Raw genomic sequence first — 23,303 nt, forward strand, 5'->3', positions numbered from 1 at the left:
TTTTTAGAAGGAGGGTCATTGTGATCAATGTTACCCCATTGATCAATGTTACCCCAGATTACGGTACCGTCAATCTACCATTCACTGAGTATTAAAGAAAATTTTACACTGCAAAATTGTATGACTTTTCCAAAAAGTAATTCAAGGCGACTTTATACATTATGAGAATATTCTGAATCTTGTACAGGCATGAGTGTCTTTTATTATTACCAACACATATGCATTCATCACTAGATTTTTCTAATACATACTATGGGTTTAGTAAATGTTATTAGCACCTTAAGTGACCCACACATAGTATCCGTTTGAATCGAATTTGGCAGTTTTCCCATGGGTTACCCCCCTATGAGTTTAGAAGTGTGCTATAAAACTGCGCTTTAGTCATTGGATCTGATAACTACTGGGTAAATGACCGACAAAAAGCTTATCTGCATTGCCAAGACACAATGGCGAATTCATGAGTTCACCTCTAATAGAGCACGCTTTATTGTCGACCAGTCATTTTACTGCAATCTGTGAAGCAATGATTGGTGTGATTTGATTTGAATTCAACCTGATTATCAATAGAAGATGTAGGTACACAGTCTTTTAGTAGTTAGCAGCACATTAGAAAGGCAAACTCGATGTATGCTGGTTGAAAATAAAAAGTTAGGTTGTTGATGTTCTTCTATTTTTTTAGAAGATTCAAATAAATAGTAAAAATAAATAAAAAAGATCCACAAACTTATATTAAATTGTGTTTATTTCAATTTCAGATCATAAAATTTTCTCCATCAATATGAAAGACGCCGAAAATGTCTCAACATCGAATACTTACGAAACTTCACCTCGTTGCCTTATTTTTATGGATCGTCATGAAATATCAGCCAGAAGAGAGGGCTTCCTCTCTCAAATCGCTCGTGCAACAGTGCCAATATGATACGACGATTCTATGTCCTGGATGTTTTCCCAGACCAGTCAACTGCAGCTTTTTCGAAAACCTCAAATCCATCGATAGTAACGAACTATTCGAGGAGCTATTGACCCACTTCAACCAACACGGCGTTCGATATGGGACATTGAGTGGGAGTGAGCAGCGAGTCGTCATTAAGAATCTCAATAAGGAACATGGAGTAGAAGAATTGATTAGTTCGATCTGTAATGATCTTAAAATATATAGAAACTGCCGGCTGAGAAATAAAGAACCATATCTTCGAGTTCTTCGTCAACGTGTACTGAACGACAATCAACTGGAAGGTGCCATATTATGTCCATTGATGGACGAAGAAGCTCTTAAGAGGTTTCTATTTGAAATCGATGAGAATGATTTGAATAAAATTTTATTGATGCGGATCAATGCTCAACCATTGCTTCTGAAGGTAAAGTCTGGGGAAATTTGAATCTATGTACCATTACTAAAGATTTGTCTTTCATAGTTGCTGCAGGAACGTAATTTTCCTGTACCAAAATTGATATTCCAAGGAGGATTTACGTTAGTGGAGAGTTACGAAGGCGAGGCGTTAGCCAAGTATTATGATAGACCATTGAACGTAAGACTGTTGATAGCTAATGAATTGATTAAGGCTAGTCTGAATTTCACTGCAGGAGTAGACAATTTCAGGTAAAGATCGATAGTATATCACAGAACAAGAATATGCAGTATCATCTATTTTTTTTTCAGGTTCTACCTAACGGACATAAGTCCTGATAACATTGTCGTTAGCATGTCTTCCGAAGAAGAGATTAAAGTTACCTTTGTAGATCTGAACAATGTGATTATACTCGACAGCCATAGTAAAAGACTGAAACCATCCAAGCAGAAACACGTGCATTCTCGAATCGACTGCGATGGTTGTTTTGCCTATATTCAAGAGGATATTTGTGTTCATCAAATTAGCGACATCAATTTGTTTGCAGTTTGTCAGGTAAGTCGAATGAAGTGAATTTGAGTTCTTTGAGAAAAATTTAGGCATCTCGACAAATTCTACATACAACCTTTTTTGCAGTTACTTCTCGAAAATCTAAATGGAGATAGCAAAAGGGGCTTCCTCCACAGCTTAGGAACTGACTCCAAGCTAGAAGCTTTTCGAAAGCTATTGCACCAATGCGTTTACTGCCAACCGCCTTATTGTGAGGATCGTCAAGAAGTTCTTCAAAGGATAATGGAAATAATACATGATGTGTTGCACGAAGTTGTATAATAAATATTGATTACACTAGTTAACTTTAACTACCTTCTGACCATTCTTAATCTCAGGAACAATTGCTTGCGTTTGTTTTATTTCCTCTCGTAGGTCCTTCAGATCGCGCATTGCTCGTTTGGTTAACTGGCCTTCCGGTGTTGATGGATGTTCAAAGAGTAACATACTGATAGATTCCTTTAGACCCCCTTCGGCTTTGGCTAATTCTTCCTAAAATTACAGTAGACATAACTGTTCACAGAAACATAGATTACATATACCGAAAGTCAATATTACCAGCAGTTCTTTCACAAAGATCACCTTATTTTCGAACTTCTTCCTTGCTAGATCCCACAGCGCCACGTGGTACTCATACAGTGCTATTCCGGTGAGCCGGGAAATGCCCGGTTCCAGCACGCGCAAGATCGTGAGCATTTCCTGGCACAGATGAAATTTCCGTAACAATAATTTTTCGGTTACTTTGGAGGGTGGGGAAAACAGGCAAAGATTTCGGATTTCTCCGGCGAGGGATTGCTTCAGTTCCAGGATGATAGAGTTGCACGGATGCAGTGTTTCGGAGTGTTTGGCTATAACACGTTCCAGTTCGTCTATGTTGTTGGCTATCAAGGAATATAAAACACCATTAGTAATAGAACGTTCAGGTAGAATGGTTTATCTAGCCCGTTGACTCATTAATGATTAGTGAATTCACCACCAGTTCAAATTTGTGGCCTCACCTTTCAGGCGAGTGCTTATCATCATATAAGGGGGCAGGATCCGTAATTGATTTCGGAATTTTCAAAAGCAGTTTTTTCGTTCAACATCAAGAAAATTTATAGGAAAATGTGTTCACTGTATTCTATTATCCAACCGAAACACAGTGAACACATGTTCATCGAATAATTTTTAGTTGTGCACAGAAAAACTGCTTTTGAAATTTCGATGATGACGATGACGAAGCGTTGAACGATAAACTGTTGCGCATTATTATATGAATTGTTGTTAAAAAGCTAGAGGAAACATGCAAGATTAATTGTGGAAAAATCTACGTCTACGGTTCTCTTGATTACGAAACAATTCCAGTTTCTTCGATCCAATGTCATCACCTTGAAGAAGTAGGAATATGTAAATTTTCATACGTTTCATATTTTGTACAGTGGTTATACTATCATGGGGCACCCACTATTATGACTAATTTGCATTTGAATCACATGCGAAATAGAGTGACTTATAATCGTGACTAGGTGACCCATAATAGTGTGAACAGTGTACAGTACGCACAAATGCATTACCATGAACGTATTCTCATGTTTAGAAGGCATTTTTCGTCAATCATTACTCTACAAACTTGAAGAAAAGTCAAGTTCCACTTCGTATCAGTGAGAACATGTCAAACAGTCGTACAGTACAGCATTAACGACTGTTCAAATCGTGGGTGGCTGTACAATGCTCAGCTCTATTAGCTATTATTCACTACTCCAAGAACATGTCAAATGGTCTTATCTGCCAAAAATAGACTCTATTTGGTTATGTTCTCTTTCAGTTATTACGATGCCGCAATACAATTTCTAATATATCGAGAAAAACAGATCGAAAAATATTTGGTTTAACTGTTACTGCCTATACTCGCATAACAGTCCCATATTCTATGGGATTTCCTATATAAATGGGACTGTTATGCGAGTATGGGCAGATTAGCCCATACCCAAAGAACGTCTGAATTCGATGCAACAAGCAAGCAATTAACGAAGAAGAGCGAATCCTAAGAGAGCCTTTTTTGCAGATAAGATCATTACACATGTTTATACTGATATGTTGATTTGAAAATGTGACACTACGTTTTCACATAGGTATGTAGTGTGCAGTTCAATAAATTTTCAGCTTCATCGGGCCACTAAAACTCGAGATTTGCTTCTGCATGCCATATTCATTTAGCGCCACCGCACAAATGACTCTTTTAGCTTGAACACAAGTTTCGTTTTGCGATTGCTGTCTGGGTTGAAAATTCTGAAGGAGACTGTTATGCCATTATTTTTCCAATATCGAACTGTACCAACTTCATATTTTTCACATTTTAATGTTATTTTTTTATATACGTGGTAGAGTATATATTCAAACATGAACGTTGCGATGAAAAAAAGGGATTGGATTAAAAATCCATATGGTACATATCAGACACGAATGCCTTGCCTTATTGGTAAAGTGTCTTAAATAAAACATAATAATAATAATAATAATAATAATAATAATAATATGGGACAGGTATGCTTTTATGGGCTTTTATTTGGTTTTGGTTGAGTGCGCTTCGTAAAGCCCAAGCAAGCAGGTTCATTATTCGCATCGCCAGAGTGTATTTTTTGTTTTATTTTCGCGTTTTACTTGGCAGCTTCTTATTTGACGATCGGGGAAGCCTTTGTTAGTTTTATGCCTTTGTTTTAAATGCGTTAACTCCTGCCTTTGTTTTAAATGTGTTAACGCTGCTAGTCATCATTTTTTATCACAAAAAATTAATAAACCGCAGTAACTTTTTTGTTTTTCACTTTTTTACAAGTTCTCAAAAGTCTCTTCTACTTTTAGAATCTGTATCGATTTTGATCATTAGTCATCTTAATCCGGAAATTTTCCGAAATTCCTTGGAGGACCATAACCCAACAAAATTCTAAGGCAACAGCATTTTGCTCTCGTTCGATTATTGGATTTTCAAAACATTTTGTTGATGAGAGTTTGTTATAAAAAATCAAACAAATCGGTGCTACCGTTTCTGAGTATTTTAAGTTTGGTTAATCGTTAGAAAATGCAATTCGCCGAACATTTGTTTTTACTTGGTATCCATGCAAGATACCCGGAAGGGCGCAACACTGTTGCAACATTTTCAACTCGCGACTTATCAGTTATTTTAAACACAAAACCAAATTTATTTTATGAATACTGTTCGATAATGTGCCAATGTTTGCTAACACGGAGAAAATTCTCGAAAATTGCAATGCGAAGCCTAGAAAATCGCTACGCACGTAGTGATCGGTCATTGTCATATTCTGTTCAAGTAATGATAAACTGATGTTGCAGAATATAATTGTTGCAACAAGAATAGCAGATGACAATGTCTTTGTTGCTGCGTGTTGGGTGACAATTGATTCACTGGAAGTAGGGTATTCAGATGTGAATCGAATACAGCACTTCCGAAGCTAGGTATCTCGCATAGATTCCGATAAAAATCCAACTTCGGCGATGAAGCGTCTCAAACTTTTTATCACGCCGACAATAATGAACATTTATGTTTCTCCGTCCAAAAGAGATCTTGAAAACTTCAAAGAACATCATTTCGTAATTTTGAGATGTCTTGGAGACAATTGAATCCATTTATATAATTCGTTCAAAGAAGCTCATTATGACCTGATATTGTATAGCCCATATTTTATTTTATTTTTTGATAAATTAGGTAAATAATAACAAGATGGCGGTCAAATAAATTTTATATGAGAAATGTCGGTCCCTTAAGGAATGTCGGAATATCTTCGAAACCAGATTACTAACTGTCAATATTGACAAAGAATCCCAAAATTTATGTTTTTTTAGAATTTGTGAAAAAATGTGCAAAAAATGAGAAACAAAAAGTTATAGCGATTTGAATATTTTTATGTATTTGTTCGACAAACAGTGTTTACAGTCGGAATATTTTCCTGACGTTTTGCAAAATGTTTAAATGCAACATGTATCTTTTGTTTATTTTTCGAAATGAAGCCGAAACGAATTCTTTTTTTTTCTTTTGTGGGGGTTGACAATTTTACAAAAATCCTGATTACTTCCTTCTAATAATTGATTTTATTTTTAGTGCTGGTTTCCATTACAAAAATATTAAAATCACGATAGCTTTTTTGTCTATCGATATTTTTGCACCATTTTTTCACAAGTTCTCAAAATAAATCTAGTTTAGGAATCTGTGCCGATACTGATCATTGGTCATCTGGATCCCGAGATGTTCCAAAATTCCTTTGGGCGTCCGACGCGTAGAATTGTTTTTTTTTTCGCTGCTGGTAGAGGGGTTAAGGATTGATCATTTTAAAATGTGGACACATTTTGTATGTTATATCTTTTTTATTTATTGATAAAATAGTAATCGGTTTTCTGTACATTATTCAACTATAGTTCTATAATGTTATGAAAATATAAGATCTTACAAAATGCTTATGGTTGAAAAACTAAAGGTTTTTCTAAAAACTCCTAAGCAAATCTGTTGGTGAAAGTTAAACATTGTTTTTCGCATAACACAAATCTTTATTTTCATGAAAAAAATGTATGTTAGTATCCTTAACTATTCTACTAAAAGTAGAGCTTAAAAAAACAATAATATTTCACTATTCTCTGACACTAGGTCACTCTAGTGATTTATCCATTAGTGGCCATATTTGTTGATACATCATCTTTGTACTCCCAGCAAAAAGCGTGTTCGAAATTTGATCAGATTAATTTTGAATGGAATGGCCAAAAGATTTATTTTGAATGGATATATAATTTTTCATATTCAGTGAAACCTCCATGAGTCGATATTGAAGGGACCATCGACTCATGGAAACATCGAGTCATGGAACAGCAATCCTATGGAAAGCTGCTTTTAGGGACCATCATAGTAACCATAAAATTTTGTTCTTAGTGTGGTTCCATGAGTCGATATCGAGTCATGGAACATCGACTCATGGAGGTATCACTGTAATCGAATGTCGGTCTTCTGTTTTGGGGTTATTTTGATAATGTAGGGTGCAGAGCTACTTGGACACTTCCATGATTCACTTTGGCATGGGGGGTTTTCCTCGCCCGAATCGTCTGAAACCTATAAGAAGCACTTCCATAAGATGCATATTGTGGTCAGATATGAGCTCAATAGCTTTCAAAAACCCTACTGCCGAAGTGAATCAAAAGTGCCTAGAATAGGATCCGGCTCCGTAGTATAAATTGAACAAAATTGAATGAATTCCGCTAAGAGATTTGATACCATATTCAAGTTCCATTATAACTAGGCTGTCAATTATAAGTGACGAACTATTCAAAACTACATCAAATAGTGATTGTAGAACAGATTGATCGTAAACGTTTCGAAATTGCGAAAGTTATATATTTTTTTATATTTGTATATTAAGTCTTCGATGTACTCGATTCAAATGAAAATAGCTCTGACATGAAGTGTCATATTAATATTCTTCACTTTTGCATTCGTTTTGCTTAACTGATTAACATATATTTTCTTATGTCGTTTAGTATATGGTAGGCCTCGCACCATCAATCTAATCTATGAGCATGTAGTGGCTATTTATAACGTATTCTTGAAACTTGCCAAATTGTTTTCATTATTGTGGTATTCGTTTGCGGTATAAATCTTGATCCAAAGTCAGCCTTATGGCCCACTATCACTGCGCACGACGGTACTTAACGTTTTTCCTTGTTCGTGTGAAATTTAATTATCCTGAAGGTTTTTTTTATTATCACAACATTGTACAATATTAGTCGAACGATGCACAGAAAAACGATTGCGATATCATTGATAAATAAGATAGCATACACAAGGTGTCCACTTTATAAAATGAACACTCCATATTTGCGTTTTTACTGTTTTCGCAGAATATTCCACATAATAACAGGCATCATCGAATTAAATCGAATTACAGTGAAACCTCCATGAGTCGATATTGAAGGGATCATCGACTCATGGAAATATCGAGCAATGGAACAGCTATCCTTTGGAAAGCTGCTTCTAGGGACCATCATAGTAACCATGAAATTTTGTTTTTAGTATGGTTCCATGAGTCGATATCGAGTCATGGAACATCGACTCATAGAGGTATCACTGTAGTAGCTTCCAGGTGCCCCGGGGGATGTGGCCAATTCAAAACAACAATTCAAAGTTCAGAACATATTCGAGACGAACTTTTTCTCTACTTTATAGTAACCATCATTCTATTTAAGCTACTTCAACGAACTTTATGTGAACTTCAGTTCGGTTAATTACTAAAAAAGCGAGCTGCTTAAGTCAAAACATGCCCTTTAATCTGAACTTTTGGTTACTTGGGGATACAACATTTTTCTCAAATGAGGGTCTGAGGGCTTAAATGTAAACCCTTCTAAAACTGTTAAAGTGCCTTTTACCAGAAAGAAAAAGTTAAATCTCAAACATCCTTCAGTTCAAATTGAATTCTCGGAAGAGGTTTAACACCTTGGAGTGACCTTGGATCAGAAACTGAATTGGAATTCACATCTGCGGGTCTGCAGTAACGCCCTAGTGAAAAGCTGGGGGCTGCGTCCCAATATGGTACACTGGATATATTATGCAATATTCCGGTCAAGAATTATTTACGCTTCATGATGAGATAACCGCTCAAAACAAGCTGCCCGACCAGATGAAAGAAACAAGATTATAACAGAATGTGTTCCCCTGATATGATTTTTTTATAACACCAGTTGTTATAAAACATGTACCGTTAGTAGTTAAAATAACAAAAATTCTAACAAAATTCGCACCAAACTAAACTAAAATATTACAAACCCTGTTATAATTATAACAACATTATTACAGAATGTGTTGCAAGGATGTTACAAAATAACAAAATTATTGCTAATTATGTTACTGTTTATGACACCGGATTTTATTTTCAACAAACTTATAAAAGCGATGTCAAAAATATAACAAATGTTGTTATAAATGTGTTACTAAAAATATAACAAGTTGAGAACAAAGCCATCTTGATAACAAAATTATATCAAGTTCTGTTATTTATAACTGCTGCTGTTAGGAATGTACTATAACTTTGTTATGTGGTTCTGGTCGGGTGGCTATAGCTATAAGTTACAAAGGCTTGCTTGTATATCAATGACAGGGGCACTGAAAAGTACACCATCGGTTACTTTAGAGTTTAGATGCTTTTCTTAAGGCTAAGTAGCCCGTCATTCGTTTTGGCAACAATTATGACATTTCAGCATGCATTTCAAAGTGATAAAACTCAGTCTTGATAGTTTATATTGATGTGAAAAAGTATCACTGTACACGCTAACATGTATAAAGTATGTATGCTTATGCTTTTCCAGCTGTGTCAGTGCAAAACCAACTGATTTTCTTTGACTCGAAATCATGAGATGAATTAGCAACAATCATCAACGACGCGTACAAATTTCAATGACGGCCTACTTCGCCTTAATATACTACCTGTACGTCAATTATTTTAAAGGAAAATAACCATCATCGTTAAATAATTTTTCAAAACCAGTTTTTTTGCTCAAAATCAAAGCAATGTTCAAGAAAATCTATCATTGCATTGCTCTTGCCATCTGACATGCGATGATAGATTTTCATAAGAATTGATTGCAATATGAACGAAAAAACTGGTTTTTAATTATTGATGATTGCTGATGATTGAATGATGGATTCTTGAGCCTTAAACTGCAAGCTGCTAAAAGTGCCTTGCAGTTTATTCATTACAATAAAATACTAGATGATGATCTAATGAGGCACATGAAGATCATCAATGAATTCGGTATAATAACAAAAGACCAACTTAGAAATTTCCTTAGAAATTGTGGTTAAAACAAGCCGATATACTTAGGATTCTGGTGGGCCAAGTTTACGTTCAGATTCGACGGGTCAAAGATGGACGATAATACCGGTGCCGGAGTTTTCGGTATTAGCAAGTTACGCAGTTCCAGGCTCAAATACAAGCCAAATGTTTACCTCAAAAGGAACTACAGGTTTGCAAAGATCTGTATTTTCTCGGACAATCAAGGAGCTTCGAATGCTTAGAAAAGGCATTTATATGCCGATCAAAGTGTGGATTGCATTCTGAAGTAATTGGCCAGTAGGAACGATGTTACATTGTACTAGGTGCCCGGATATTGTGGTATTTAATTTCCATCAAAAATCGCCGACAGTTTAGCCAGATAGGATGCAACCTTGCAACCTACTATAGGGATGAAACTAACAAGTTGATTCATAAAATACAGTCTAGCAAAAGCCCTGGCGAGATCGAAGAAATATATACCGTTTTGTCTCTAATTCCAAACAGACTCACATTCCGAACACTCGGTTTTTGTATGGCGATTTGGTTGAAATATTTCACTGAAATGTGTCACCAAATTATCAAAAAATGGCAGTCATTTGCAACTCAGTTTTAATGTCTTCAAGTCTATTTTAAACCTCGGGAGTAGTGGTGATTCTCTATTCAAGGTCAATAAAACTAGCTCAAATAAATTTATTTGTGAAATTATTCATTTGAATACGTTTTATTCATGCTGTTCGGAATTTGAATCAAGGTGTTCGGAATATGAGACAGAATCAACAAAGTGTTCGGAATTTGAATCAATATGTTGTTCCACACGGGTAAAAATGCGGCGCTCTAAAATGGGAGAAAGAGTCATGATTTCGGGAGGAAGGTGTGTTTTCATGTTATGAAAATACACCATGACCAAAAGTCATGAAATCATGATGCATTTAACCGTAACGTCGGCTGTACGTTACGTGTTCAATTTTTAGCGAAGAAAAATGTCAATTTAAATCCTCAAATCATGAAGCATGTAGGTATACTGAAACCATGAATAAAATTCATGGAAACACAAGCACTAAATATTCATGGATTTAGTCATCTGTCATTTATGATTCCTATTTTTGACGCAAAAAGTGGCAATTTCGGTCATGAAATCATGAAGCAGGATCTGATATCATGAACACAGTTCGTAAAAACATGAGCACTATTCTCGTGTTTAGATGCCTGTCATTTCTGATTCCAAGTTTGGTGCTGAAAAGTGGCAAGTTGAGTCATGAAATCATGAAGCAGGATCCCTGAATCATGAACTCATTTCATGAAAACAGACATTATACGTCATTTAAGATCCCAGTTTATAGTTGCCATTGGTAAACAAATAAAATGAAGATTAAAATAGTTACGGTTTTTGTGCCAGTAATAAACCGTGAAAACATTCCAAAAACGTCAACATAACGAGTGCCACATCTTTAGCAGGAACGCGAATATTCGATGATTAGGTTTGTACGCAAAATGTTGTTTCGAGCATCAGTTAAATTGTCAAATGGTCCCTAGGCTCACAAAATGCTGGAGGATTATATTAGTGATGGAACACTTTTTAACGACGCGGATGCTGAAAGTGGAACTGGAACATTTGGCCACCGAAGGACTTTTGTGCGTTGCTCTGTTATGAGACGTGGGGAATGCATCACTTCCGAACAGTTGAAATCGCCGACGAGCTTGTCAACCAATATCTTCGCTCAAAGTCAAACATTGCCCGGTTCTGCATAGTCAGGAAGAAGTAAGTACATTTTGGAACAATGTGGGAACTCATGGAAATTTCGCCAAGAATGTCATCGACATGATGACAAGGTTCGGAAGAACTTGAACTTTTTCAAAAACAAAACTTTTTTTCATAATTTTACTAGAAAACATCACCGATCGCCATGAGACACGTTGACTGAGGTAAGGAAAATGACAGTTAGATTTGTGTAACGCCCTGAGCATACAAATTCTTGCATAATAATCATGATCTCATGACTTTTAGTCATGAGTCATGATATCATGAAACATAAAATTTTATGAATTCATGACTTTTTGTTCATGAATCCAGCAACGGTTTTTTTTTTCGTGCAAACTAACTAACAAACAATACTGAACAAGTTCAAACTAACAATTTTAACGGCACACCCAAGAGCTAACAGTTACACTTTGCGATGAAATTAAAATTTACACGAATGTCAACTAATCTATGCCTATCAGATGCATTTGAAGTCACTCTTGGCCTCAAGTGTTCGGAATATGAGTCATAACGGTACATACAAACTTACAGAACAATACCGCGGATTACTCTACAATTGAAGAAAAACACAGGGCTGATATGTGAATACCGACCGCCAAGAGGTAATCTAGTACATTATGTGTCTATCTTAACAAACAATTAAATAACAATGCTGTTAATAAATAACTGTAGTGTATGGGACCTGAGCTAATTATATTATCTGGTGGAATAACAAGTCACCATGCGTTTCCACCATGCGTGATTCAAAGTACCTACGCATGGAGGCATTGGAATTTCGAATACTTCAAACAACATAGCAGAAATTCCATAAGCAGCAGTTTAGTATAAACTTAATATCAAATAGTGTTCGTAACGTGATACCGATAGCCCCATGGAGGTATGTCATGTTCCGCATTAAATCCCTCACTTACCACACTCGAATGCATCCTTCCTGGCGTCCGAAAGTACATTATTGACATATGTTTCCTCAAGTTCCTTCGCACACTTGTTACAGCGCCATTTATTTCTAAAATAGCAAACATCGTATTTGGCGGAACGTATTTGCGATCTAAATATAACAATAACATCTTCCATAAAAACAAACTTACTCTTCGGCATAGTACGAGCACAGACCATCATCACATCCTGTGCATTTGACGGAGCTCAAATGCGTTCCCAGCTCGGTAGGATCCTCGCACCGACTGCACGTACAAACGAAATATTTTCCAAGCTTGAGATGTGTTCTCCGTTCGAATGTTCCCTGCAGAAGTAAAAAACGGATTGTTTATGAAGTGACGAAACGCGAAGGCGATCGAACCGTACAAACAAACTTCTGGTGTAATTGTAGAACAGCATTTCGCCTTTCTTAACCGGTGTCGTCACGTAAAGTCTGAGGTTTGCATCTCCGTCGACCGATATCAACGTGTTGGATACGCAGTTGTGTGCCATGAGTGCCGCCTTTGGATACAGACCCCGTATCAAGCTCTCTTCTTGTTGCGCGTCATCCATGTTGCCACGAATTTCAAACGAGTTAACGTCGAAAAATCCACAGATTCGCTGGATTAACTCACTGGTCACTTTTAAGTTTTCCATCTTCCCATCGAACGCTTTGTTTTCCAGCAAAGGGCGAACGACTTTTTTCTCATGCGCGTTCCATATATCCGTATCTCGTCTTTCTTCTGTGTGTGCCTCCATGGTCATCATTTCATCGAATTTGGCGCGATTTGATGAAGCTAGCAGCAGACAACGCACCGGCGTAACAACGTTGAAATGATCGAACAGGAAATTGATGTTCAGTCCGGAGTTGAGATAGAACTCGCACTCCGTCTCATTGTGGGTCGTGCAATCGAAGCATAGGGGTGCTCTTTTGCATTTTCTGAGAATGTGGATTGGTATATACAGGATATGATTGTTAGAATTTGATGGGAAAATTTCTCGGCACATATCACTTAGGAATAGCCTTACCACAACGATATTTCCGAAAGGAAAACATTTCGCTTTAAAGATTTCGAAAAAGGAGGTGAAAACCATCAGAACAAACAAAAAATAAAAAGTGTAGTATTAACAGAAAAAAGAGTTAATTGTATAATTTGCTGGAAAACCACATAAGTCTCTTACGAAAAGTTTCGACAAGCAAAATACGAGTATTTTTGCACCAAACAAACCTTAGTGGCAAACTCTCCTATGCAGTGGCGTTCATTTTCCAAACTTTAAACTTTAAATTTCACCCCAAGAATTTTTTTTACGGAGAGCTTGATTTGTAAAGCGATCAAAATAAGTTTATTCGAACATTCATAAATCTTGAAAAAATATTATAAAGAAGCTTTTTTTTTTTTTGTAAAAGTTATATTCGATAAAAAATACTTCAACTCTCCTGAGTTGAATATAATGTAGGTTAGGAGGAGAATTTCTAGTACTGGACATCATCTAATACCGGACAATGTCTAACAATTGAGACATCATGGATCAATCAACATTGGCGTAAATAGAAACGGGCCAGGGGGGCCTGGTCTCCTCAGAAACGTGAACTTGCCCCCCCCCCCCCCCAAAAGATTTGAAAATAGATGATGAGTTAATTAAACTGCATGTTGAATATATATTTTCAAATTTCGGTCTACTACCAAACCCTTTTGTTCTCGATGATAAAATTCACCGAAATTACAATTGACTGAATTTGCTTCATCAATTTGTAGTCGTATTGTTATTTAAAAACCAAACGGTTGAGCTATCAAGTATGATTACCAATTTTATAACAAGCTTCGAGATTTTGTTATCAATTATTATCTTGTAGACACAATTTTCCGCTTATTTGCTATTGAGGACCTGGGATCGAATCCCATCTCCGAGATAGTCACTAAAAAATTTTCAGTGATGACTTCCTTTGGAAGGGAAGTAATGATGTATTGGTTCGTGAAGATTTGGAATCATTTTTAAAGCTATGTTTAAACACCACAATTTGGGATGAAAGCTATAATATTGCTTTCTGTGATTTTAATGCAAGTTTGAGAAAGTTTCCAAAGACTAAATACAAAAAAATGAAAGTCTCAATAGTTGGAAGAAATTAGAAATGTCAAATCATAGAATAGTCTAATTTTTTTCTTGTTTCCTAGTTTGATTCTGATTTTGTATTGTATTTTACTCTGTCCGACGAAACTTGGGTGAAGTGAACATCCTTCTACATCTATTCCAGTTTCCTGGTTGGTTTAGCTCATGTATTTCTTAATAAATATGTATTGTTCAGTCAATTTTTTTACTTCAAACCTAGATTTTGTCTCGATTTTGTGTAGCAGTTCAAATGTTCGCATTTCATCAAAATAGTGTATTATTAAATTCACGAACAAGGTACTATCCGTTTTGCTTACTTCGAAAAGCTGTAATTGTATGAATTTGAGGTTGACAGCTTTATTGGAAGGGGCCTTCCTTAGCCGAGTGGTTAGAGTCCGCGGTTACAAAGCAAAGCCTTGCTGAAGGTGTCTGGGTTCAATTCCCGGTCGGTTCAGGATCTTTTCGTGAAGGAAATTTCCTTGACTTCCCTGGGCATAAAGTATCATCGTACCTGCCACACGATATACGAATTGGAAAATGGCAACTTTGGCAAAGAAAGCTCTCAGTTAATAACTGTGGAAGTGCTCATAAGAACACTAAGCTGAGAAGCAGGCTCTGTCCCAGTGAGGACGTTAATGCCAAGAAAAAGAAGAAGAAGAAGAAGAAGCTTTATTGGAAAAACAAGTTTCAATACTTCAATGATGATAGTTTCTATTTTAACTTTGACAAAAAAGGTATTATGCAATCTTTTGTTAAAATTTAGAAAATTATCAAATTTTATGTTTATCCGTTAAGAAGAATAAAAAGGAAAGAGGAATAAATAAGATTCATCCAATAGTAAAACTATTAATAAACAATCAATTTACTATTAAAAATCAACTTTTTTTTAACTGATTTCGAAAAGTTTGTTCCATTTGCAACATTGTTTGTCCAAGTACTTTCCATAAAAACACTATTTTCGTAGAGAAATTGTTGATTAAAGTCGTAATCGATTCACAAACATTATCGTAACAGGCATTTGAATATTTTGTAAATTCTGAACGATCCTACTCCTCCAATGCTAAAAATAAAGCAGTGCTGCCATCTATCATCAGAATATGAAAACTTCAGTGGCCATTTTGGAAAGTTCTTTATTCATGCTTCAACTATGCCGAATATCACGGGTCAGTACAACCACACGTTGCATTTTTTCAAAAACATATTTATAACTCTGATTTTTTTTACGACGTATTCTTTTTATGACCCCCCGATAACGGTCAGGATGGTGTGTATTTTCGAGAAGTTTATGGCGTTTCAGTCGAATATTTAGATAGTGTTGCATCTCCAACTTTTCGATTCGCATGGGACCTAAAGAAGATCCAATACGGATCAACAATGTTTACATAGCAAATGTTTTGTACCTTGTAAATGTTTATTCCGATTTCTCTGAAATATTATCTTGTATCATGTTATTGTTGATGTTGTTCCAAAAAATGTTCATGCCATGTTGTAGACCATATATTGAACAATAAAAGTGCCGAAGACTCAAAATTACTCAGATTTATATATATGTTGCAAATAAATCGAAGGCGTGAATGTCCAAAGTAGCTCCCGGAATCCAAAAAAGCCCCGTCTGGCAGCATACTTAACTCAAAACCGACCCCAATTGTTGTAGAAACTTTCGGTTCTATGCTGGCTCGTCTCTTATCAAAGATAATTCCATAGGACATTAACACTTGCCCCATGAGAACGGCCTTTGTCACTAATCAATAAAAGTATACCTTGGAATATTAGTTGAAATCCTCCATCAATTTTTCAAGATTTATCATTCCCAGTAGCTAAAATATATCTCTTTTTGGTATGATTGCTCTACTGTCCATATTTGCATGATCATTGGTAGGAGAATGCATTTTAGTCTTTCCGGCTGCATTCCTGCATCTGTTTACGCTTTTAGTTAAACAATCTGTGCATTTGCTGAAGATTTTTTTTTGTTTCATGCTCTACTTTTTTTTAAATAATAACGCATACATAATTTTATCCGACCAATCATTAAATTTGATGAACGATAATGAATTAAAGTAAACACTTGATCAGTGTTTTAGCAACCTGGTTTCTACGCTAAACTATCCGAACAAACACTAGACAAAACGTTTGTTTGTTCGGATTAGTTGGTATATGTATTCTTGTAAATCCGTTTTGCCATTATTGTTCAAATATTTTCGAACAATTAAGTGTTGATCGCATATCTCACTAATGTATTATCAGGTAAAGAATGCATTACTATGAAAAATGCAGTTTGGTCATTTTGACACTTACGTCGACTTGCTCGGCAACATATTTTATAATTATGTTGATGGACAATAAACTAATATTAATAAAATTATGTATAAAAAATATTGTTTGCATGGATTTATAAGAAAATTTTGAGATTGTCTTATTTTAATTAAAAATTGATTAATGTTTTTTAACTACAAAGATTAGCTCTTATTGATTACCAACCTGCAAATAGTGCACGAATTCCTGAAGCAGTTCAAACAGCGTATCCCCGAATCCCAGTACGGTCCAACGACGATCGGTTGTTCTACCAGTATTTGTTGTCCACGCGCTAGGTCCCGTTTGGCCACTAAATATCTAGACAACAAACGACAGAAAAGCAAACAAACAAATATGATTGTCCATCACGGGAACGGAACCAGCGCCACGAGGCAAACATTTAGGCCGACGTCAATCGGGATGTCAGCAGCTTTGACATGGTTGACATACTACCAAGCAAACGGTGCGCAATTAATGAAAGATTTTTTTTTCGCATCCAAAACGATGCACCTTCCACTCCACACTCACTAAGAAAAAGTCACCATAAATCATGCCGCATAATAGCTCCTTTAACCTTACCGCCCCAATTCGTCCGATTCCAAAATCTCACAATTTTCCTCGAACCGTGCCATTTCCACTTTCAACACCCACTATCGAAAACCGACGGCTCCAAAAAAAAAAATACGTTACTGGATCACCACGGTAGCGCCGTTAACACATGCTCGTTCGCACCCGTCACGTTGTGAATTCTTCGAGCGAATGATCAAACCAGTGGGTTTTCCGCGCATTGCACCAACTGACCGTAGGAAATGGACCAGAGGTTCTCGAGCAGAGGTGAGTCGAAATTTGCTCAGGTTCATGGACATGTACACGAATCGTAAGCTAATGGAAAATGTATTCTAGTCCAAAATAATCTATCTAGAAGGTACTAGAAGCATTTTTAAAATTATTATAAAACGTATTGATGTGTCAAAAAAAAAGGACGGAAGCCCTATTCTACCCGTTCTCTCCTTCCCTTCAAGTTTTAGAACAGTACAATTTTATGAATTGTGCATTGGCTAGTATAGTACAGATTTTCATACAAAACCAGTACATACTTGATACTTATGGGCTGTTGCGTTGTATCTACGCCGATTAAAGAAGCCTTCTCCATCTCCAGTCATCCTGAACGTTAAGTGACCTCAAATCCCCGTCAACTACTAAAACCCATCTGGTGCCCGAACTTTCCTTGGTTCTCTGCTGAATATTAGTTCAACTTACCGTTCCTCCGACATGCGAGCTACATCCCCAGCACTACGCAGCCTGCCGTCTTTTATACGCTTAACAATTGGGGTATTCACTTAACAGCGTAAAGCGCTGCGTAAGTCGTACTAAATCGATTATCTTAAATATTTCATCACGGTGCGTAAACTTCCAGTGAAACATTTCGGGATGATCAAAGTTAAGAGTAGATCAATCCAAGAACGCTTTGGTAATACGACAAATGTCAATATTTTGTTTTAAGAGAACGAGAACGGAAAATGCATTTTGCATTTGAATAAAAAAAGTGTTTGAAGTCGAGTGTTCGGTTTCGCTATCTGGAATAATGTGTCCTGGTGGGGGAAGAATTGAGGCAAGGACTCTTACAACTGGTTCATCGGTATTGGAAAAGTGGAACATTTTCTTGGACAGTCTCGTGGGGTAGCTACGTCTTCTACTCCATTTCAAGGACCGTCTATAAACCATGTGGATTTTTTCTTGAATTGCCAGACCCCCACTCCCCATCCTCCCTTGGGGTCTTCTGTTCATACAGGTCCATACTACAATTTTTAAATTTGTTTGAACCGAGGTCTTAAGCCAGACACCCCCTTCCCCTTAAATGACCACTGGGCGTCCTCCAATTGAGAAAGAAAAACAAATGACTCCAGCGGTCTTAGGACAATTTCGAATCAAACATGCGAAACACTGGTTATCATTTCAAAGGAATTACAAGTTACTGGGCTATCTTTCTATCCCATATGATGTTAATGTTATTTCCGATGGTCTGGAGCTGGAGATGCACTGATGGAAGCGGTCATATATGGAATCTCTAAGAATCAATCTTGGCTGTTTTTAATAAGAACTACCGAAAACTGGATCAACTGTTTTCCTTAGTTCAATAATTATCTATAATAATATGACCAATACGTAATAACGCTTTTGTATTACAAAATAAATGCGGAATAAATTCTAAACATGATGACTTTCTAGCTGAAAATAGCAAACAATTGACGTTAACAGCGGATAGATCCATAGACAACTAGATTCTAAATATCTTGTTTGACATCTATCGAATCAAACGAAGAATATTTCATTTGAAATATTCCATTGCTCGAGTTACGCAGAATTGCTCTTTACGCGACTTTAAGTGAATCCCCTTAATATCCATTTCTCTATAGACTTGGTATAGCTCGTGATTCATGCGACGCCGCCAGATGCCATTGCCCAATTTAAAGCCGAGTATTGTTAGCAGCACTTTACGTTCAAAGACCCCATAAAAATGTGTCATAATGGGGTTTTAAATGGCAGGACTTTGGCGTGACGTGACGTAATAAATGTAATTTCTTATGCATTTGGTATAATGGCTTTCGGGGTAGTGACTCATTCAGGGTAATGGTCATCGAGTTTGGCATTTACAATGTATAGTCTATTTATCGAAATAAGTACTTGGGAGGCAGCGAACTTCACGCATACTTCTGTTTAATAACAAGACGATGAGTTGCCACCAAAGGAAATTGGAAGCATCTGCAAATCATCACTTTGAGTGGGTGGAACGCGACAAACGATTCTGCTACTCGCTGTTAATATCATATGAGCGCAGATCTTGGAAAAGCGGTATCGTTTCTGGCCAGCCGAGTCTATGGAAGATGATCGTAAATATTCTGTTTCGCGTACACAGCAGGTGCATGTGTACTCCAATTACTAGACCGCCGCTATGGAGGGCTATTACCTGGCATTACTCAGGAAGAACATATCAATCTCGCTCGGATGGATCTTTGCCAAAAATGAATCAAATTAAAATATAGTTTCATATGTGTAGCAGTCCATCCGAAACAGACTACATGAGGTCTGCCTACGCGTTATGAAATTAATTAAAGAATTTATACTAATTAGTCATAAGATTAAGAAAATTTATGATTTACGCTCAAGTGTTACAGGTGTGTGGGGTCCTTCCTTAGCCGAGTGGTTAGAGTCTGCGGCTACAAAACAAAGTCATGCTGAAGGTGTGTGGATCCGATTTCCGGTCGGTCCAGGATATTAATGAAAATTTCCTTAACTTTGGCAAAGAAAGCTCTGCTCATTGAACACTAAGTTGAGAAGATGGCTTTGTCCCAGTGTGGACGTAATCCTAAGAAGAAGTTACAGGTGTGAGACACATTTCAAAACACAGTCTGGTCTACTGTAACACCATTTCATACATGTCACACGCACAGCAATTTCCAACAATCTGGAAATAATTTTATCTAGGGGCGGATCCTATTTCTTGGCATCTTTATTCACTTCAGGGAAATTGGTATACAAGCTATGAGCTACAATATGCGTTGTATTGAATTGATTCTTAGAATGAAATTTCTGGCAATTCGGTCAATAAACAAAAAAGAAGCAAAATTAATCATGCCAGTGCTCGAGTAGATTTTCGTTGGGTTATTAATTTCAGACTTTTACCGTAGGTAAAAATGATCTTCATCAGGTGGAAGATATTCGAGGAACCACGATGCATTGCGAGTGAATAGAATGTTTTTAAAGGAGGCTCGACTGCACCATACCTACCGTTGCTTTGCGTGTTTAATCCGATGAATGTCGCAGTGTATAATGGAGACGCATGGTGGCTATTAATAAAATTCCAACGTATGTAAGGAAAACAAATGATGACGCTTGTTGTATTCAAAAGGGGTTGAATCATCATTTTTGATAATAATTATTACAATCGGATCAGAGGTGACTTAAAAATATACATATCTACATTATTACTTTATCATCGTTTTGACTTTTCGGTTTTAACCCATGTCCGCCCAGCGTCCTAAAAATAGGACAGAAGCCCCGAACGCCCAGCGTCCAATAAATAGGACAGTACTTGTAGTGTAAATATCTCGAAAATAAAGAGGTTTAGAAGAAAACTGTCTTCTGCAAAGTTGATCACAGGACTGCTGACTTCCACTTAGTAAATGTTTTAATTCAGAATTAACTCCCCAGGTGGCACACAGACTCTAACAAATGTCGCATGTAGAAGCAACATAAGAAACAACTTTTCGGCGTACAATCATTTGCTTCGTTCATACCTCAGTCCAGCGATGAGATACAAAATTGGTGTCTTTGACTCCCAACATAGCGCTAGTGTGAAAACATTTCTTTCGTTTATAATCCAATCCAATCCAGAGGTTGAATACAAAATTGGTATCTTCGACAAAGTTGATCACATTAGTTGGGAAACACTTACAAGATGGTGCTAGGGGTAGAACAATTTAATTGTTTATATCCCAGTTCAGTGATGAAATACAAAGTTTGTGTCTTCGACAAAAGTGTTCAACTAAATTACATACCAATGGGGTACAAGAGATTTTGGGGGATGCTATGAAAGCAACAATGCCTTGACAGTGGTTTTATGGGCGTTTATTTATAGCACCCTGGAAGTAATTCGTAAAAATAAATTTGTCACTTGGGTATCCAATTTTGACATTTCTTGCCTACAGATTTCATGGTTTGGTCTTAGTAGGCAATGATTTCAAATTGTTCATTGAACTGTCATATATTTAAACTATATCCATTTCCACCCGACGTTTCAATGGGCTATGCCATCTTTTTCAAGGGTTAGACAAATACGTTCTTTGTCTTTGCTGCTACCATTTCTGTATATTTAGATTATCAATAATTTTATTCTTATTTCACAACCACCACACAACAAGGTTTCAGGGACCTTTCTTCTTCTTTCTGGCATTACTCCCCCACTGGGAAAAAGCCTGCTTCTGAGCTTAGTGTTCTTATGAGCACTTCCACAGTTATTACTGAAAGTTTACTGTGCCAATGACCATTTTTGCATTCGTATATCGTGTGGCAGGTACGAAGATACTCTATACCCTGGGAAGTCGAGAAAATGTTCAACCCGAAAAGATCCTTGACCGGTGGGATTTGAACCCACGACCCTCAGCTTGGTCTTGCTGAATAGCTACGGGTTTCAGGGACCATTTTAAGTGAATATAATATAGAAGTCTACAGAAATATACACAAATACATATATCTATGCTTGAGTCTTTTCAGGCTATCGAGTGCTTCGGAGAAGCCCAAGCAAACGTGTTCGTTTTTTTCTCGTTTCATCGGTGCGATTCCCTTCTTTCCATTTGCGCGCGAAATACTGAGCAGTGCTTTTGGGGAATTGCTGACCAGTGGCGTAGTGTGTGGTCGTTTGATTCTGTTCCATTTCCCTGTGGAATCAAGATCAATCGTGACCGGTTAACGTTGTGCGAGTGCGAAACGATTCATGTTCTGTCGAGGATGGATTAACAACTGGTGAGCTCGTTTCATGCTTATAATTACACATTTATACTGAGGCAATATTGCGTTTTTATATTTTTCAAACAAAATATGGATGGTTCGTCGCTACAAGTGTCGGCAAAAACTTTTATTCTGCTTTAAATAATGTTAGTATACATATACATTCCTTTTCTCATCATTACTAAAAACAACCTTTGAATAGTTCGACATTATGAATGTCGGCGTACTACAGAGTCACGTGTTCTTAAAGATATGATATGTGGTTTATCTTATAAAATATTCATGACTATATCACTAATTTACATGCATTAAATTAAGAAGAAGATTGAGATCTATCATTATCTCTCTTGTAATTTTCAAACAAACTATGCATGGCTCGTTATTTTAAGTGTCGGCTTGACCCCTTATTCTGACTAAACATAATTTTATTGTACATAGCTTTCTTTTCTTGGAAATACTAAAAAACTTTGAATAGTTCGACATTTTGAATGCCAACGTATTTTCTTAATCTTCTATATTAAAACATCTTATCATCGCGATACAAAATGCAAAAGTAGTTTTAAGTGAAAGTCGTGTGGGCGAACGACGGAATCCAGATCAATTGTATCGGGTTCGCGTTGTTCGGGTGAAAAAAAAATCAGAGTGCGTCAGTAGCGTCGGGTTCGCCTAGTAACCGCACTATCGGTATCGCTCATCGGTGTGTAAGCTCACGTATTCATTTCAAACGATAAATATATATCGTTTGCCAAAACGAATCCTTTCTCATATCCAAACTCACAGTGTTTTTCTTGTGGAAGTGCAGAGAACTCCTCGGCTTCTATAAAGCAAGTAACACGTCAACATTTCCCTCCCATCCCCATATTGACCTGCTTTCGGACGCAGCCGGTATTGTTTGTTATAATAATGAGAGCACCAGTATTTACACATTGAGGATGCTACTGATCTTGAGTAGCATCTGTTAGTTCCATGTTCTTGCCGTTCTTGCAATAACGGAGTAGCAACTGCGGGCGGTCAATCATG

The 23,303-nt window shown here is 36.8% G+C and overlaps 2 protein-coding genes across 4 annotated transcripts in view; one reads left to right on the plus strand and one right to left on the minus strand.

Annotated features, from left to right (window-relative positions):
* LOC5572359 overlaps positions 1-2,212 on the plus strand; it is a 17,780-nt gene extending 15,568 nt beyond the window's left edge. For both annotated transcript variants that reach the window (XM_021854462.1, XM_001660267.2), the window contains exons 2-5: positions 756-1,358; positions 1,416-1,600; positions 1,661-1,904; positions 1,986-2,212. In XM_021854462.1, coding sequence (XP_021710154.1) covers positions 795-1,358; positions 1,416-1,600; positions 1,661-1,904; positions 1,986-2,180 — 1,188 coding nt within the window. In that variant the 5' untranslated portion in view covers positions 756-794 and the 3' untranslated portion in view covers positions 2,181-2,212. The remainder of the gene's footprint in view (positions 1-755; positions 1,359-1,415; positions 1,601-1,660; positions 1,905-1,985) is intronic.
* Positions 2,156-17,547, minus strand: LOC5572357 (protein msta). 2 transcript variants are annotated; one of them, XM_001660266.2, is made up of 7 exons: positions 17,355-17,547; positions 16,962-17,093; positions 12,762-13,314; positions 12,548-12,699; positions 12,371-12,465; positions 2,457-2,779; positions 2,156-2,390 (listed from the first exon to the last, which is right to left on the minus strand). In XM_001660266.2, exons 1-7 carry the CDS (start codon positions 17,405-17,407, stop codon positions 2,196-2,198), a joined length of 1,503 nt encoding a protein of 500 aa, XP_001660316.1. In that variant the 5' UTR covers positions 17,408-17,547; the 3' UTR covers positions 2,156-2,195. The 2 variants fall into 2 exon arrangements, with proteins under 2 accessions (XP_001660316.1, XP_021710150.1); XM_021854458.1 differs by lacking the exons at positions 16,962-17,093; positions 17,355-17,547 and adding an exon at positions 16,779-16,813.
* Positions 17,548-23,303: the final 5,756 nt, after the last annotated feature.

Source organism: Aedes aegypti, chromosome 3 (assembly GCF_002204515.2).
Source record: "Aedes aegypti strain LVP_AGWG chromosome 3, AaegL5.0 Primary Assembly, whole genome shotgun sequence".
Taxonomy (NCBI): domain Eukaryota; kingdom Metazoa; phylum Arthropoda; class Insecta; order Diptera; family Culicidae; genus Aedes; species Aedes aegypti.